Source organism: Anastrepha obliqua, chromosome 2, assembly GCF_027943255.1.
Source record: "Anastrepha obliqua isolate idAnaObli1 chromosome 2, idAnaObli1_1.0, whole genome shotgun sequence".
Lineage (NCBI taxonomy): Eukaryota > Metazoa > Arthropoda > Insecta > Diptera > Tephritidae > Anastrepha > Anastrepha obliqua.
This window is the reverse complement of record NC_072893.1, coordinates 99,683,941-99,703,191: the sequence shown is the minus strand read 5'-3', so window position 1 is coordinate 99,703,191 and position 19,251 is coordinate 99,683,941. Positions and strand designations below refer to the sequence as shown.

The window sequence follows — 19,251 nt, the reverse complement described above, 5'->3', positions numbered from 1 at the left end:
GGCTTACACGATCTTGTTAGCAAGATTGAACCCGGGCTAGAAGCTGGTAAATATACAATGGGCGTGTTCGTGGACATTAAGGGCCACTTTTGACTTAATATGTTCCTCTGCCGAACGACACGCAATTAATCAAACCATTGTAAAATGAATGGATGGATTCTATTTTCTCTGAGAAGCTGCTAATTGCTGGTGAGAACAGTGACATACTAATTACCGTCAGAGCCAAGCAAGGCTGTTGCAAGACAGAATAAGCTCGTACTTATATGGGTTCCAGGCACTGCGGGGTTCAAGGAAATGAAATTACCGATGAATTGACCAACTGTGGATCAGCAGTTGCCCCACAGGGACCAGAGGTAATAATCGGAATCAGTTCTGAAAGAATCAAGAAGTGGATCAGCGATTATGTATGAAATTTACATAAAGAGCGTGGGTCCGGTTTAGAACGCTGCAGAACTGCAAAGTATTTTGTGACAAGCCCGAACAGAAAACTGTCGGATTTTCTGCTAAAACTTGGAAAGAAAGACGTTCGGTTGACGGTCGGTATTATTACAGGATACAATCCATAGGGTCAACATATGGCTACCATTGGAATCATTGCGGATCCGATTTGCCTGCTTGCGTAGAGGAAGATGGATAGCACTGAGCGGGACTGAGTGCCCCGCATTTGCTACACCAAAGCTATGAATTTTAGGTTCCGATGTCATGAGAACAAGCAAAATCCGTTCTCCCAATCTGGACGATATTTTCAGATTTATCAAAGAATATGGAAAATTCTTACAGGTTTAACTACCTCTAGTCCTTTATTCTATCCTATCTTTTTCCTTCTGTTACTTCTCTCCTTTGCTCCTTGACTACCTACTCTTTCCCTTTCCAGAGCTTTAAGTACAATGGCCTTTTTAACCTGAGTGCGTTAGGAGTCACCAAATCTCTCGGTTCTTCTTAGCTCGACCTTTCAAATATAAATTTCAACAGTGACATAGCCCCCCCAAATTCAGAAAAAGAGTACCAGTTAGTTCATCGTTCAACACTACTTGCCGTAACAGTCCAACTTTAACCATCCGCCTCTCCAACAACATTATCTTTATTTCAAATAAACACATGCCTGCATCGTCGTCTTAAACTCTTAAAAGCGAAAGGACAATGCAGAAATGAGTAGCCGCGCCAATTTCACAAGTTTATCAGGTTAATATAATATAACATATATGTATGTACATATGTATATACATATAAAAATACATATATATTCAATACACTAACCCAACTCCAAAATTATTCAAAACTATTAATATCATACATATTGCAACGGGTGTTTTTTTAATGATAATACAAACAGAAATATTGTTTGAATAATTTTTTTTATTATAATCTGGTAGATAATTTTATGGCATTTATTTTTTGAGTATGATTTTTAAATAAATCTGAATGAGGCCCATCAGCAAAAATGCGATGCAAACGATGGCCATTTGACTTAAATTTTTGCACAGGCTGTATTTTATAGGCACATAAGCCAAGATCCTTACATAAAATGCTTCATGTAGTAGACGAATGACATGTTTAGAACGACGACGAATCAACATTTCTTCGTCCCCTTCAATATTTCGCTCTATCAACATCGAGAACACTTTTTTTCCAAGTAATTTCCCGCCATTTTGAGACGTTGTTCTGGCGTTAAACGATTAATTATGACTTTCCAAGCCTTATAGAACAGAACTGTCAACCCAATTTGCCATTCTTAACTGTCAAACCATAATTATCGATAACCATATTTCTCATCCACCCTTTAAAGGTATGTATTATATATACACTCGATACCCTCAACATATTACACTAAAATACACATGTACATTATCGAAATAAATAACCCTATCTTTTTTTCTTTATTCACAATCGGCTACATATTGCCGACATATCCCGACACTATTCTTATACGTAACTCTGTTCCAACTTCTTTTCGCAGCAACTTATGTAAGGGCAACATTAAGAATGTTTTGTATTCACATTTTTGTTAACTCAGACATATGTACCCTAGTCTACTATACAATCATATTGTATTATTCTTCTTTACACTTGCTTTATGGTTACTCAAGTACATCTCTACACCTTTGTTTTTTATATTATAATCTGCATTCAGTTCAGTACACATTCTCGAGTTTTGATTCCAATTGGAATTATGATGGGATTATTTCGTTCATGTACTACATATATACTTCCCTATGTGTTTACAAAACAAAAAGTAAATACCTCTCGAAAGGACATTTGTTGTAATGAGAACTTTTTCAAGACCAGCACGGAACCGATCCAAAACAGCAAGTCGTTGTTCCACAGTTAAATCTCCAGAGAGTACCGCGACCGAATGACCATCGGATGACATCTTGCCAGCGAGCCATCCAGCAGTCTTCCGAGTCTAAAAAAAAATTATTCAAAAAATCATGCAATTGTAAATATATTTCACTCATGCGTACATACATGACAGAAAATTATAGCCTGCCCAATTGTTATTCCGGCGTAAATATTTTGTATAGCATTATATTTATCTTCCTCATTCATACACTTCACATAATATTGTTTGATATTTTCAAGCGATTCTTGCTCCCGCATGAGTCTGGAAAAGAATTAAAATTAGTCTAATTTAAATTTTAAAATTAGTTGAATTTAAATTTTTTCTTCAATCATTACAAGTATTGGCTTCCCAGAGAATGTATATTCCGATACCATATTAACCTTTCCTGCAGAGAGAAAAGGGATATTTCTGTACATTATGGGATATTTTATAATGCAAGAAAACTTTTTACCGTTGAAATTGTAAGATCCTAAAAATAAACCTTTTTTTAAAGATTTTATAGGTCACTTGCTGCATAGGATAACTCTGCTGATATATAGCATTGTTCAAAAATATCAAGCATTTGTAAAACATATTATATTTGCGAGAGTATCCCGAGAAACGGTTACAGTTACAGTACTACTAAACAGAAATTATGATACTTAAATGTTGCAATTGGTGGCTAGCAAATTACCTGAATTTAGGAAAGCTTATCACGCAAAGTAATCCGAATTTGTTGCGAATTACCAAGAATTATAAACTATTTACATCCATATGTCCCTCGAGGGAACCTGTTATCCCTAGAGGGTGCGTCCCCAGATGGTGGATAGGGGAGCACCTCCCAGAAATGGGATGTAGGAGAATAACTATCTCTTGCTAACCACACAGGTCGAAGACGTAAACTTCGCTAAAAAAAGGAACTCCAATCCAAGGCGTAATGCAACCCATGCCTATTAGGTGGATTTGGCAGCCCGGGGATAAATTTAGACTGTCTTCTAACGGAGCCCTGCTGATAACTGCGGCCTTACCATGGTATGGGGTGCTTCTTGCCAGACCGGTTATTTTCCCGATCGTACACCATTTTCAAATCGGAAACGTTTAATGCTCTACTCGAAACCCATTTTCCGGGTAGTAGAACTCTCTCTGAAGTAGAGAGTGGCATGAACAATAACGGTAGCAACGGTGAAACCTCTAGGTACAGCTGGTATATTGCTAGTCGGATAGTGGCAAAAGAATCGATAACGCTTTCCTTGTCTTCCTTTGAGAACTTTAAGTCCCCGGTGGTCATGGCAGTCTATTACTGCGTCAAACTAAGTCCACCTCGGAGAATACTGATTACATCAATAGGAATTTTACCACTCATCTCAGTAGGAATGGAGTAGCGGTTTCTCACTAAACAACTTCGACTACTGTCTATACAATTTTTGGAATGCTAGGAAGTTTGGTCATAGTGTAGTTTTAGATAGCCAAAAGCTTAGTAGCAACTTAAAGAACTTAATGCTATAGCGTGCACGATAGACATCACTCTCATCCCCCCACCACTACTCAGATGGCTCTAAAGTGGACTTTGGTGTTGGATCAAGTATATATTCTCATAGACTAGGCTTGCAGTGTTTTCGAGGCGGAAGTACTGGCAATTGGGGAAGATTGTAGATTACTAATATTATAGATAAAAGGGTGTTGCTATTTGGCAATTTTTTTTTGTTATGTTGGCACATTCTTCGTATTCGCTTCATTTCATTTACAAGCCAGTTAGTATCGACGTGTCACAGTATGTTCTACAATCAAAAAATCAATTACCGTGCAGGGATTGAATTTTTATTTTTGGCAGATTTAAAAGTAATATTACGAACGAATTTTGAAAGTGTAAAAGAAATTTTCGCCATCAATTAGTACAGTAGAAAGATGGGTTGCTGAATTTAAACGTCATACATGGTCGAACAAACCTTAACGATTCACAATCCACGTAAAGGAAGCTGTGTGAACAATGGATACCGCATGTGCTAACAGTGGAACAAAAACACATTCGAATGCGACTTTCTCAGCAACATTTTGAGCGTTCCGAAAGGAAAACGTGAAATGAAATGATGATTAGCGTGTGTTGACATTATTTAAAATTAATTTACTTCTCTAGAGTATAAAGTTCTTAATACTGCGAATACATAGGATTGAATAATTGCTACAGCTGATTCAAGTATAATACTAATAAAGCAATTCGAGCAATAATTAATAGCGAAATAATAGCATATGAAAGTGATGGACCTGTATTTCCTAGAAGAGTTAATAGTAAGTGACCTGCAATTATATTAGCTGCTAATCGTACTGCTAGAGTTCCTGGTCGAATTAAATTTCTAATTGTTTCAATACATACTATGAATGGTATTAAAATTGCTGGTGTTCCTTGAGGAACTAAATGTGCAAATATATGTTGTGTATGATTAATTCAACCATAAATTATGAAACATGGTTCGTCGATTCATCACTATGGATGCTATATCACTATGATCCTTAATTAAAACAAAACACTAAAGAGTGGTATACATTTGGTTCTTCGACTCCAAAACAAGTTCCTGTCCAGAAATCGGCTAACAAACTCTTAGCATCAGTTTTATGGAATGCGAAAGAAATTTTGTTTGTTGATCGCTTGCAAACTGGTAAAGCAATAAATTCTGAATACCTCTGAATACAGCTGAAGGAAAAAATTGGTGAAAAAAACTCAGTTCGCAAAAGAAAAATTTCTTTTGGATCAGGAGAATGCACCGTGTCACAAGAGCATTTTTTCGGAAGTATGGTATCTTAAAAATATACTGTGAAATTTTCATGCACAAATTCCCAATATTATAGCTTCTACAGCCCATTAACTAGGTAGAGAGCGGTCCACGCGCTCCTGTGCCTCAAACTTTAAACTCATTTATTTCGAAACGTCTTTTTGCGGTGTGGTGTTGTCAAAAATAAAACAAAAAAAAAAAAAATAAAAGAAAAAAAAAAAAATAAAAAAAAAAATATTCAACCGAATCGTCAGAATTTTAAAATGTTGTTCACAACATCATTGGTTATCGCCCCTACTAGAATCATATTATTATTTCAATTATTTCGTATTTTTTGATTAAAAAACTGAAAAAAAAAACATTTTTAGAGTGTCAAATTCAAAACCGCGTCATTTTGTAAATTTTTTTTTTATTCTACATAGTAGCGGGACATAGCTGCAGTCATACTGATTAATAATTTTTTTGGCTTTTGTGTTCCAGATAAATAGAAGAGCCAAAATGGACAACACTTTCCAGGTCAATTATTTTGGGAGGGTCAACTTCAGCGCCATTTTTTAAATTATTAAAATTAAAAAAAAAATTTTAATTTAAAATTAAAAATTAAAATTTAAAATTTTTTTTCATTTTTGTATGTAAAGGAAGTAAAAAAAAAAGCCTTATAAATTTAAATACCGTTTTTCATTTTTTTATTGTAAAAACAAAATTCCTGAAAATACCCTAAATTTTCGAGCTCTAGAGCTCTGAATTAAAGTTCGAATTGTTGGAAAATCTACCGTATTCAACAGATTCGGCTCCTAGCGACTTCCATCGGTTTCCAGACTTAAAAGAATTCAAGCGTGGAAAGCGTTTTTCATAAAATGGTGAGGATATAACAGCTGTGGGAACGTATTTTGCAGCCCTTCCAGATTCCCACTTCGGGGATGGAATTCATAAATTGGAATCTCGTTGGAACACGTGTATTGAAGTTTAAGGAGACTATATTGAATTATAAGATATATATTTCAAACCTAAAAATTGTGTTTTTTTATCGAACTGCAAAACTTATTAAACAACCTAGTAGCATCACCACCTTCAGTGAAAACCACCGGGACATCGGGACTTTGAAGGTACCGAAAAAGCAGATTTGCTGGCAAGACGGGGATCTGCCATGAATAAAGTTCTTGAAGGATCGATTTTCACACCACTGGGTGCAATCAAGAAGATAACTTTCTCCAAATAACTTCGAATCGCGGATTGTAGATTGAGAGACCAAACGACTGCAAAATTAGCAGAACGTTTGGGGCCCGCCTATAACCTCAAAAAAACGTCAACATTGATAAAAATGAAACGAAGAGACGTTTGAGGACTCACGGCAGTCATAACTAGCTTTTGGCCTATCAGGGAACAAGCACTCAAAATGGACATCCCTTACAACACAAATTGTCATAGTTGTAATCAACCAGAGAAAAATAAAACTTTTTTCCATTTCCTGAACTATAGAACGAGAAAATGTCAACTCTGGGCAAACCATTGTTCGTGAGTTTTGAACAACTGTCTGGCTTAAACCCCCCTTAATAAGATTCTTAAGCCGCACAGACTGGATATAGCCATGCTCTCAAAATCAGCTTAACAAGTTGGTTGCGAGGATGTGACAACAAAATAATGCTAGTTGGATTCTTAACAAATCACCACTGCAACTAACCAACCAACATACATATGTGTGTGCATACGTACAGATATAATTTTTAGATTTTTAATTGTGGCTTTGTCTAGGCTATAGCGGTTATTAAAGACTTCTTCTTCTAAAATAAATCATTAATAATATCGAAAAGCTTAGTGATAGCTTTTTGTCACTCTAACATTAGAGCTGACTCTAGGTGAAAATATTCTAACTCTACTATGACTACGGTAAAGTATAAAGTATGGTCTAACTTATTTCGAGACGGCATTAACTTGCATTAATTGTTTAAAAATGTACAGTCAGCTTTTTGTGACACCTTTCCTCAACTCAGGAAGAAAGAAAACATAAAAAATCAGTTATTACAAAATCTTAATTGAAATGAAATCAAATCAAAGCAAAGCAATTCTAAAAACAAAAGGCAACACTCAAAAGTGCGTTAAAATGAAAATAAGGAAGCATGAAATTCTCTGGAAAGACAATACCTAGAAATAAATATCTCAAGATTTGTATTTACCTTATAATCGTTGGATCAGGTACAATATGTTGTGCGAAATTCATAACTTCTTTATCGTACGTAGCCGAAAAAAATAACATCTGGCATTTCGTAGACAGTTGCCTATAAAAAGAGATATACAAAAAGTGTTAGACAAGTAATTTAATAATTAGCTATAACTTATACAAAATCTGCATTTATGTGCATACATAAAATGCTAACAGTTTCAAAACAAAATCAATCATTTTTTGCAATTTTTTAACTTTACTTTTATTCTATGTCGCCTACATTTTTTGGGAATAAGGCTTTATTCCACAGTGATGAGTTAATTAATACAAAAGAGGTAGCACACAGTTGACAGTTGATCAGCTATTCCTGAACTGATATAGTAAAATTAACGACTTGTGAATTGCATTGAAAATTACTTATAAAAATCCAGTACAAGTTAAATTTTGAAAACACAGTTTTAATGGCTAATGTGGCTCGTTCCTTTAAGGTAAAAGACATATGTCAATGTAGCAGCCGATCAATTTTTATATACAGTAATTCAATTCAAATTATAATTGAATTTGTGGTGTGCGGACAGTTTAGGTAGTATTTTAAGGAGCAATATTGAATTACTGTATATAAAAATTGATCGGCTGCTACATCGAGATATGTCATTTACCCTAAAGGAACAAGCCACATTAATAGAAATAATAGAAAAGACAATCACTAATAGTAATAATAGAAACGACAATCACTCCATATCTATATATATAAAAATGAAATGATGTTCGTTTGTACGCATTTTTTTGGGCCGATACGAGGCCAATTTTATTCGTTCTTTTTTCATATTATAGGGATCCACTAGGGGAAGGTTTTTAGCAAAACAAAATTTCTTTTAAATATTTTCTTCATATAAAAAAAAGAAAAAAATCAAAATATTGTACAAAACAAAACTTGCTCGATTCTTAGATTAAAGTAAGTTTCGAATCGACATTCATTTTATGTGTACAACTTTTTTTGAATTTTTCGTTATTGTATACAGAAATTTCAAATGATTCGAATGAAATTTTTTTTTTTTTTTATTTCTTCCATAAAATATTACACCTGTCGTTAGACAATAAGTAATTTGATTTACAAAAAGATGGAATGAGAGTGATATTGAAGGGCCAATGCCCCCAAGCTCATTTAGAAGAAATATATACATATTATTTAAAAACAAGTGGTTAACAAACAATGACATATACGATTAGTTGACAATTGATTACAAGGATTTTGCAAGATCTGTTGGTGTTTGACGGTTAAGCCGACTTTGGGTAGATTTTTCTTTATTTGGTAGTCTTCTCATCATAGGATTTGTATGCGTTAATAGTCTATTTATGTGTCTTCTGCTAGCGCTTTGTATTGTTTCATCAATAGTATCGATGTCAAGGTCACGATGAATATCTGCGTTAGGTATGTACCAAGGTGCATTAGTTAAGGTCCTAAGTATTTATGAAAATAATGTTTCAATTCAATTGAGCAATGCTTTCTTTGACCAATTCTATATGGAAATGAATGCGTTTGCAAACGATGTTTTCGGCTATGAACAAATGTTGGAATCGAATGAAAAAGAAAGAAACGCGAAATGATAAAAAAAATTCTTGGAAAATTTAAAATGAATGGTGCTTCATTGGAAAAATTCAAAGGTAATAAGAACATACACAAGATAAAGTTAGAATTCGAATTTTTAGATTTATTTTGTTTATTTCTCATTTTTTCAGAAGTACACCACACAACAACTCATTCCAACTCTGATTTTGAAATCCTGTTGGAATTGGTGATCGATAATTTTGTCACTATAATGGTCAATGGAAATTTGCATGTATCAGACCCTGCATATTATTTACCATATCAACTTTTTATGGAACATATGGACCAAATGAACACAAAAAAATAATTTAGTATTGTTTTGATTTTTTGCAACATTTTGGTTTTCAGTTAATACAATAAAAACAATACTGTTTTTTCGTGAACACAAAATTCTAAATTTATTACGTTGTTTGTTTAGAATTTTTTTAGAAAAAAAGTAAATTTTTTGGTTTTGAGGAAATTTGTTTATTGTTGCTATTTGTGAAAGCGTAGATATTTGTAAGTATTTGACTATAATCCTAAAAGTTAATGGAATACCACTATGACACATAGAAAACATTTTTTCAAAGGGGTGTTTTTCGAAAATTATAAAAAAAATTGTTTTCAAATATTTTGAAGAAATAAAGTAAAATAAAAAAATTTCGAAAGCATGAAATTTTTTCAAAACCAAATTTTCCTCAAAAAGATAAAAGAAATTTCTTCGAAGAGGCGTTTTTCTAAAATTACAAAAAAAAAAAATTTCTAAAATTTTAAACAAATAAAATAAAATAAAACTTTTTCAAGGGTATGAAATTTTTTCAAAACAAAATTTTCTGAAAAACAAAAAAAAATTAAAAAAAAATGGTGTTTTCAAAGCATTTCATATTCCACTATTAATAGAGAATACATTTTTTCGAGGGGGTGTTTTTCAAAGCGGAAAAAAATCTTTTTTAACAAATCAATTTAAACTTTTACAAAAGTATGAAAATTTTTCAAGAACAAAATTTTCTCAAAAACGTTAAATTAAAAAAAAATAGTTTTTTCAAAATATTTAATTTTCAGCAATTAACTGAGAAGAAATTTGTTAGAGCGAAGTGTTTTTCAAAACTTCAAAAAACACTTTAACCAAAAAAATAAACCTTTTTTCAAAAACAACAGGAATGATAACATTGCCTAACAATTTCTGCACTTTTGCACAGTCTAAAGAGGCATTGATACAGAGTGTATTTCCAAACATAGTTCAACATTACAAAAACCATGATTGACTCAGCGAAAGAGCAATTTTAGCTGGGGAAAATAAGAACGTCAGTGATATAAATTCAGCTATTTTAGATCAAATACCTGGTCACATAGTTGCGTATAAGTCAATGGACACTATTACTGATCAAGATGAGGTCGTAAATTATCCAACTGAATTCTTAAACTCACTCGATTTGCCAGGCTTACCACCTCATAATTTACGATTAAAAATTGGAGCACCGATTATTATGCTGCGCAATAGTAATGTGCCCCGACTTTGCAACGGTACCATACTCGCTGTAAAGAAGCTAATGGGTAACGTTATCGAAGCAACAATTTTGAAAGGGAAGTACAAAGGAGAAGACATTTTGATACCCTGAATTCCACTGATTCCGGCGGATTTACCATTCGATTTCAAACGTTTACAGTTCCCTATTCGCCTTGCCTTCGCTATGAGAATTAATAAGGCGCAAGGACAGTATCTACAAATGTGCGGTATTAATTTAGAATACCCAATTTTTTCTCATGGACAATTGTATGTAGCTTGCTCACGAGTTGGCAAACCATCGTCATTATTCACGCGAAAGATGAAAAAACCAAAAACGTTGTCTACCAAAAAGTGTTACAATAAAGTTCGAATGAAATTGTATCAAAGAATTTGCTTTGTTTCGTATTAATTTTATTCTCTTTCAGCAAATCATTGAATTTATCGTCTAGCGAAGCGGGCGAGGGTACGCTAGTTTCATATAAAATTTTTAGTTTGTATGTACCTATTTATGCAGATACACACTGTGTAATACTGTTTGATAACGGTACTTTATTTTGTCTTGTTTTTATGTGCATAATCGGAAATATTTAGGCTCAGTATTCTATTTGGTGCAGAACCACGTGTTTTAGTTGGAAAAAAATAGAAACGTTTCGGAAAAATTTGAATAGCTACAGTTAAAATTAATAGTATACTGTTATTTTTAAACTGTTTGATATTTTGGTGGAACAGTATGTAAAAAAAAATATTTCTGTACTGTACTGTTAATGAAAGAGAAATTATAAAAGAACTAAAAAGTGATGGCCTTCCTATGTCACGGATTGCCGATTTAATGAAATGCTCAAAAAAAAGGTGTTTTCTGCGATTAATTTTAAAATTACAGAGGAAAAACGAGGACGAAAGCGCGCAACATCAAAGAAGTTTGACCAACTGCTTATACGAGAATCGAAAACAAAACCATTTTTATCCTCAGAAGAATTGAAAAATGTTTTACAAGCGCCAGTAAGCAGTCGAACAATCCGAAATAGATTAATATCTGGGGGATTAAAGGCCTATAGTGCAAGAAAAGTACCATACCTTAGCAGAAAAAACATAACCTGCAGATTATCGTTTGCAAAGAAACATCTACTACGTGCAAATTGGTAAAACGTATTATGGTCAGATGAAACAAAGATTAATTTGTTTGGGTCTGATGGCAAGGTACATGTAAGACGACCTAAAAACTCTGCATACGATCCAAAGCACACGTTGAAGACCGTGAAGCATGGAGGTGGTAATATACTACTTTGGGGATGTTTTTCGTCGGCAGGAGTTGGTCCTTTATTCTGGATTAAAGATAAGATGTGCGCTACGGACTACGTAAATATTTTAAATAATGTTATGCTTCCATATGCCAAAGAAATGCCATTGATTTGGGAGTTTCAACAAGATAACGACCCAAAACACTCCTCTAAACTGGCGAAGAAATGGTTCCAGGATAACAATGTAAAGTTAGTAGAATGGCCTTCACAATCCCCGGACTTGAATCCCATAGAGCACCTTTGCGGCATTCTGAAGAAGAGAATTGCCGCCTATAAGGCAAAAAATAAAGCAGATTTGTGGGAAAAAGTCCAGGCAGAATGGTTTAGTATAAACCCATCAGTTTGTGCCAAGTTAGTGGACTCAATGAGCCGGCGTTGCACCGCAGTCATTAAAGCCCAGGGTGCAACAACCAAATATTAATTTGTTTACAATTTTAAAAGTTTTGTTTAATTATCTTAAAGAAAAATACTTATATTTATTAGCTTTAAGGACGTTGTTTCTATTATTTTTTCCAAGGACAATAAAATGAACTTCTCTATTTTTATATATAAAACTGTTTCTTTATAAAAAGATATGAACTTCAACAGCAAAAATTATTTTGCAAGAAATATACCCAGAAGAATGACAAATTCACATCGTTTCTATTATTTTTTCCAACACTGTATACATATATATTTCCTTATTGATTTAATATACGACATCACTAATTTATCTTTTAGCTTATCCTTTGATATTTTTAGCTTGCACCTGAGATTTATATTGCTTTTCTATATCTAGAGTACGATCATAAAGTATACAGTTAATAATAAAAATAGCATAAATTGCATACATTGCGGTGAAAATCACAAAGTAAACTACCGCGGATGTGCAATTTATAAAGCATTGCATATTCAGAGATATCCGGCACTACGCAAAAAAAGCATAAAAAGCGGAAAAGAATACATGAATAATGAGGTAATTAAAACAAACGCAAATGCAAATCGAAGGGTGCCAGAGATGACATTCGCCCGAAGCAAACAAAAAATAATATCGAACATGTTACAAATAACGACGATATGAACGAACTAAAAGCAAAACAATTAATAACCCTAATGTCAGGAATGATGAACATACCAACAATGCTCGTTACCAAACTAGCTCTCCACAATCTGGAACTTAAATCATTTTTAAAAATAATGCAATCGATATAATGTTGATTTCGGAGACTCATGCCACGAACAAAACTGTTGTTAACATACCGAACTAAAATATACATTCCACAAATCAACCTGACAACAAAGCATACGGTGGGTCAGCAATTATTATCAAAAGAAATATTAAATACATTAAACTGGAGGCACACAGAGAAACAAACATTCAAGCAACCACAATAGCCATAGAAGACACAAAAGGACAAATAGCAATATATGCAGTCTATTGTCTGCCCAAATATACATTCTGTCAAAAAACTACCGGGAATTGTTCAATAAAATGCAAAATAATTGTTTAATCATCAACATTTATTTTGTCGCCTTCATAATAGGCTCCATTCGAAGCAATACACATATGCCAACTATTAGTCCAGTCATCAAATCACCTTTTAAACGCATTTGAGGAGATCTTCTTAAGTTCCTTCAGCGAATTCTCCTTAATGGCCTCTACCGACTCAAAGCTCAAATGTTTTGAATTGATTCGCGAGACACTTTGTCGACATTTTCGTCCGTTGAATATGTTCATGGGCAGCCATATTGGTACAAATCTTCAACGACTTCTTGACCCTCTGCAAAAGCCTTATACCACACGTAGACCCGTGTTTGTGTTAAAGCATACTCCCCATAGGCTTTCTGCAACATTTTCAACGATTCGGCAACCGAAATCCCGTTCAAACACACAAAATTTAAGACAAATTCTTTGTTCGATATTTTTATCCATAGTGAAACTCGCAGAGTACACCTGCGGTTGACTGATATAATTAAATGCAAAAACAAGTTAATTGACAGATCACGGCCAAACTCCGCGACACTACAGAGGATAGTTATACCAACATTCCAGCAAAAAAAATTAGACATATGTGTAACGCGCGCTTTTTAAATGAACAACTCCCGATATTTTTTTGACAGAATGTAACAACACAAGAGATAAACACCTACATTATCTAAAATCGCTAAGAAATCGTTACTTAGCTGGAGGGTCTACAATGGCAAAAATGTACTTTGGGGGTCAAGATTAACAAAGGGAAGCAGTTAATTGAAGCCAGTAGAAAAAGTAATAGTCGGTTTATTATCACAGGTGAACCAACCTACTGGCCAACAGATACAAAAAACAGCCGGACTTAATTGACTTCTGCATCATTAAAAATATATTCTATGAAAAGCTGACAATAAAATCATATTTAGAGCTATCCTCAGACCATTCACCACTAATTATGACCTTACTTGGACCTATTGAAGTAAAACAATCTCTGGGCCTATATAATTCTAAAACGAATTGGACTAATGCTCGTCAAATATTGGAACAAAAACTCAAAATAAATGTATCACTCAAGATGAAATTGACTCCGCTATTGTATATTTCAATTATATCGTAATACAAGCAGTTATGTCCTCTAGAAATGACAAAAAAAGAAAATATACCAACTTGCATTGAAGAGAAAATCGGCGAAAAAAGAAAACTCCGCAAAACATGGCAAGTCACCAAACATCCAGCAGATAAAACTAAACTTAACAAGGCGACAAATGAGCAGAAAGTACTATTTACAAAAGACAACGAGAGAAAACTTCGAAATTATATGGCAAACCCAAGAACAGCTGCATCTACAAATTACTCCTTATGGAAAGCAGCAAAATATATCATATTAATGGTGCTATAGTACACAAAACTTCTATCAAAACAGAAACCAGCACATTGGAAAAACAAGTAAAGAAAAAGCCGATACACTAGCCAAACATTTCTTAGACACATTTACAAGCGAAATGGATAATCAAAACATTAACATTAAATCTGATAACATAATAAAAGTTCCGTTAACCAAAATAAGAAAGACTACCATAAGTGCAATTAAAAATCAAATAAGAAAGCTAAACGATAAAACCAGGAAAAGATTCCACCAAAGCTGCCTCATATCGGCCCATCAGCTTATTGCCGATAGTTCCAAAAATGTTTGAAGAAATATGGTTCCACCGACTAGAACCAATTTTGACAGCAAAAAAAGTGATACCAAGTCATTAATTCGGATTTAGACGGCAATACTCAACAGTCCAACAAGTCCACAGGGTTGTCAATAAAATACTTAACGATATGAATGGCAAAGAATTTTATGTAGCTGTATACTTGGACATTGCAAAAGCCTTTGATAAATTTTGACATAAAGGACTTTTGTATAAGCTCCAACGAATCTTTCCACAAAACAACTATGAACTTTTGAAGACCTACATAACTGATCGAAAATTTTATATAAAATATGAAGACAAACATTCCGATATCTCACCAATGACAGCTGGAGTACCGCAAGGCAGTGTACTAGGACCACTTTTATATCTAATATACACCGCAGATGTGCCAACTCCGATAACACATAATGCAATGATAGCAACGTTCGCAAATGATACTGTGTTAATGGCATCAAACACTGACGAAAAATTGGCGAATTTCACATTAAAAAAAAAAAATAAAGAATGCAATGAATTGGTTTGACGAATGGGGTATAGAAGTTAATAAAGGCAAATCTATACAAGTTATATATACAAACAAAAAACATCAAATTATAATCTTACCTTAAAAAACAACAAAATAAAAATCTGTCCAGCAGCAAAATATCTTGGAATAACTATTGACGAAAAACTAATATGGTAACAGCATATCATTAACAAAAGGAATCACATTAAGGGGGACCCTCATTTAGACGGTCGAAAAATTCATCATTTTTGGGAATTTTTTTCTCAGGTAAAATAACTTCAAACGTTTTGTAATTCATAAAGTACTTTAATAAATGTCTTGACTGTCTACAAAAATTTTCGGAGAAGAAAAAAAACATTTTAAGTATGGAAATATACACCTCGTCCATGGCACCTCATTCTATCTGTGTACATTCTAGCGCTCTGAATTTTTTTCTGAAATAAAAACACCAAATTTTTTTTAAAACTTTAGGATAATACCTTCGATGTGACATTTTGATTTAAAAAAAAAATGTCGAAATTGATATTTTTTACCCAGTTTTATGTTAAAAGTGATTTTTCATGCATAAAAATTGACTTTAAAATTACAAAAAAATATGAAAATCTTTTTTTTTAAAAAAACACTTAATGTCACATTGAAAACAATTTAATTATCTTTAAAATTAGCTATTGTAAAGCCTGATTGGTTCAATACAGCGTTCTCAATTGTGTACACAAAATCGAAAAATGATGTTTCGAGAAAAACGCGTTTAAAGTTTTGGATACAGGCGATCAGGCCACCCGTCGCGTCCTGTTAAAAATTTTGTCACTCCTTCAAAAATACAGATATCGACTTGAAATTTTGAAAGTATATTCTTAAATAGTTGTAGAATAGATTAAAATTATTTCCAAAAAATCGATTTTTTTGACCCGATAAATGAGGGTCCCCCCTTAAGAATAAGTATAGGGAATTAAATTTGCTAATCGGACGAGCATCGAAAGTATCACTTTATAATAAAGTGCTTATATATAGGGCCCGCCATCTATCGTTACGGATTTGAACTAGGTATTATTTGAAGAATGGTAACACTTAGCTGTCATCTGATTTGACAGAAAATTAGTTTTATTCTTCCGCTGAACGAAAATGGTTGTGTATACGCTCAAAGAACGCTGGGAAATATTGCGGCATTACTTTGAGAATCATGGTAACGTTGCAGAATGTGTACGAAAATTACTTACGGCAATGGGAAGAAGAAAAGCACCGAATGAAGCGTATGTGCGTTACTTTGCGAAAAAAGTAAGAGAAACTGGGTTGCTTATAGACAAATCAACGCGTGATCGACCAAAAACCGTGCGTACAACCGAAAATATTGCTGCTGTGGCCGAGAGTGTTCGTGAATCACCAGGAACATCAGTTCACCGTGGTTCTCAACAATTGGACATTTCGGAGACATCATTGAGACGAATTTTGCGTAAATACCTTGGTATGACGCCGTACATGCATGGTGCATGGCTAGCCGAGGCAGCCATATGAATGAAGTTGTGTTCCATCATTAACCGAAAGGATTGTACTTCAAAATAAAAAAAAAAACAGTTTTGAAAAATATTGAGTAGTTTCTTTTTATAGCGTTTTTAATTCCGTAAAGTTATATGGCGGACCCTTTACAAAACAATTATTACTCCCATCTGGAAATACGGAATACAAATATAAGGGCTAATAACACAAATCGTCTGCTCATACAGCGAACACAATCCAAAATATTACGAAATATAATAAATACAAATGCTGGTTGGTTTATTTCCAATGAAGCCATATATCGCTACTTAAATGTAAACACAATCCAAGAAACAATCACAAAATGTAATACTAAAATAGTACCGGCAAGAAAATATCAAACGAAGATCAAAGCAACTCACCGACTAATTTAACTATAAGATTTACAGTGTAATTCCAAAAAAAAGGCTCTTACATTGCTAAAAGAAGATAATAGATCCTAATTGTAAAAAAAAACGAGCAGTATGAATGGCATACAATTTTTATGAAAGAACAAGCATACGCAGTTTTAGTACATTTGCATTGTCAACAAAAACATACATAAAAACCACTAGCATCAAGGAAGGGATAGCGGCGTAGAAAAATATTATACAAGGCATAATCGTAATTAGCTTAGAAGTAGTCTGGAATTGCATCAGCCGCCAACGCATCGATTATTATATATTTTTCTTAATAAAGAACTTTTACAACAGCATGTTTTTTTCTTCGATGAAGTAAATTTTTTTACTGTAGTCCGCGTTTTTTTGGTTCCAGCACGCAAATTGAACGAGCCACAGTAATTAACATCGTACAAAATTAGGGGTAGGTTTGCATGGATACGGTGAGGCCACTTGTTGTGTTAAAACATGTTAAAAACGTAACCAATTCGTAACAATATTCGCGTAGGGTTCCAGGGCGATGAAGCGATTTACACCAGCTGGTAGCAAAAAAGTCGGCAGTGCCCACAGCCTCTCCGTCGGCTTGCAAGATGAAGAGAGTGAAGACCTAAACCAAGGACAGTCCTGGTCTTGGGGAAGGGATATCGGTGGTCTCTAAAGAGCAGGTTTTAAAGGGTGCTTCAAATTTTCTTCCTCAGAGCCTACGCTAGCAGAGATCGTTGCATCAAAGAAAATCGGAATTATACCACTTATTTTCCCGGAATGCATTCTTGACAGGATATGAAGCCACACTTTGCTTGCTATAGTTTCAGGCTTGAATTGCTAGTTCTTATCTGTCTGGACAATGAAATGTTGGCTGGACTAGGAGGCTCTAAAACCATGAGAAGGAGCCAATCTGAAGGTTGTGACGAGCGAGAAGTGCTAAAGGCAAAAATCTTTATTGGCTACTTCCCCAAGTTGTGCTTCCTGTCGTAACTAGTGAATTTTGGGCAAATAGAGTCGCAAAATTCGAAACTTCGTGTCAGCGAATGGCGAGTACTCACCGCTTTCAAAAAGGCGAACTGGTGGAACTCGCAATAGCTCTGGACCCTAGTTCAGCTGAAAGGTTCGAAAAACAAGGCAACAAAGTCTTCTACAGCTTTGGCGCTGTCCTGCTCAGACCTAGGCTAATGTGTGCCAGAAAAAAAACTGATAACGCGGCAAAGGTGCTGTACGAACAGCAACAAATTTCCGCAGCTGCTCGAGCCTTGAGCATCCAAAAGCCAAAAACGGGACCCAATTTCCCCAAGCCTAAACCAAAGGCGGCTTTTCCTGGTTGGTTAAGAAAATGGAGAAAGAAAAGACCCGGAGGATACGGTGCAAAAAGGGTGGTAAAATCCGAAGGGCCAGTCTGCCAAATAATGTCCCAGGCTCTACCCCAAAAGCAATATAAACTCTGGAGTCAATTTCGCTATCTCCAAAAAAAACTCCACCGAGCAGAAGGAGCCTCAATCAGGTTCGGTGCAATGGTGGAGAAAACGTTTTCGGACTTTCTGACCATACAATCCCATCATTGTTCTAATACTCAAGCTACTCTCCATCCTTATGTTATATATTATCGCAAAGGTGGAGTAGCTTATCATCTTAGTTTTGTGATAATATCTGGAAAATTGACTCATGACGCGAATTCTGTCCATTTATTCAATGCACGACTTGCGAAGTATTTGAAAAAGAAGTTTGGATGTAGAAATGTGAAAAAATTTTTTACTTCTCCGATGGGCAGGTTCACAGTACAAAAACAAAAACAAATTAAATTTTTTAAATTTATATCATCATAAGAATGATTTTGAGATCGACGCTGAATGGAATTTTTCGCACCGTCTCATGGAAAAGGAGCGTGCGATGGAGTTGGAGGAGCTTTGAAGAGATTAGCACATAAAGCAAGTATGCAACGTGTAAGCGGGGATCAAATAAGTAACCCTGAAGCTCTCCATGAATGGGCGAAAAGTGCTTTCAAAACAATAGATTTTGATTTTTGCTCTCAACTTGAGCATGATGCTCATGA

General features: G+C 34.4%; 1 protein-coding gene across 1 annotated transcript in view; it reads right to left on the bottom strand.

The window, feature by feature from the left end:
- LOC129237945 (DEAD-box helicase Dbp80) overlaps positions 1–19,251 on the bottom strand; it is a 61,517-nt gene that overhangs the window by 15,037 nt on the left and 27,229 nt on the right. Inside the window, exons 7-9 of the mRNA XM_054872945.1 lie at positions 7,263–7,364; positions 2,467–2,602; positions 2,242–2,404 (exon numbers count right to left, since the gene is read on the bottom strand). Coding sequence (XP_054728920.1) covers positions 2,242–2,404; positions 2,467–2,602; positions 7,263–7,364 — 401 coding nt within the window. The remainder of the gene's footprint in view (positions 1–2,241; positions 2,405–2,466; positions 2,603–7,262; positions 7,365–19,251) is intronic.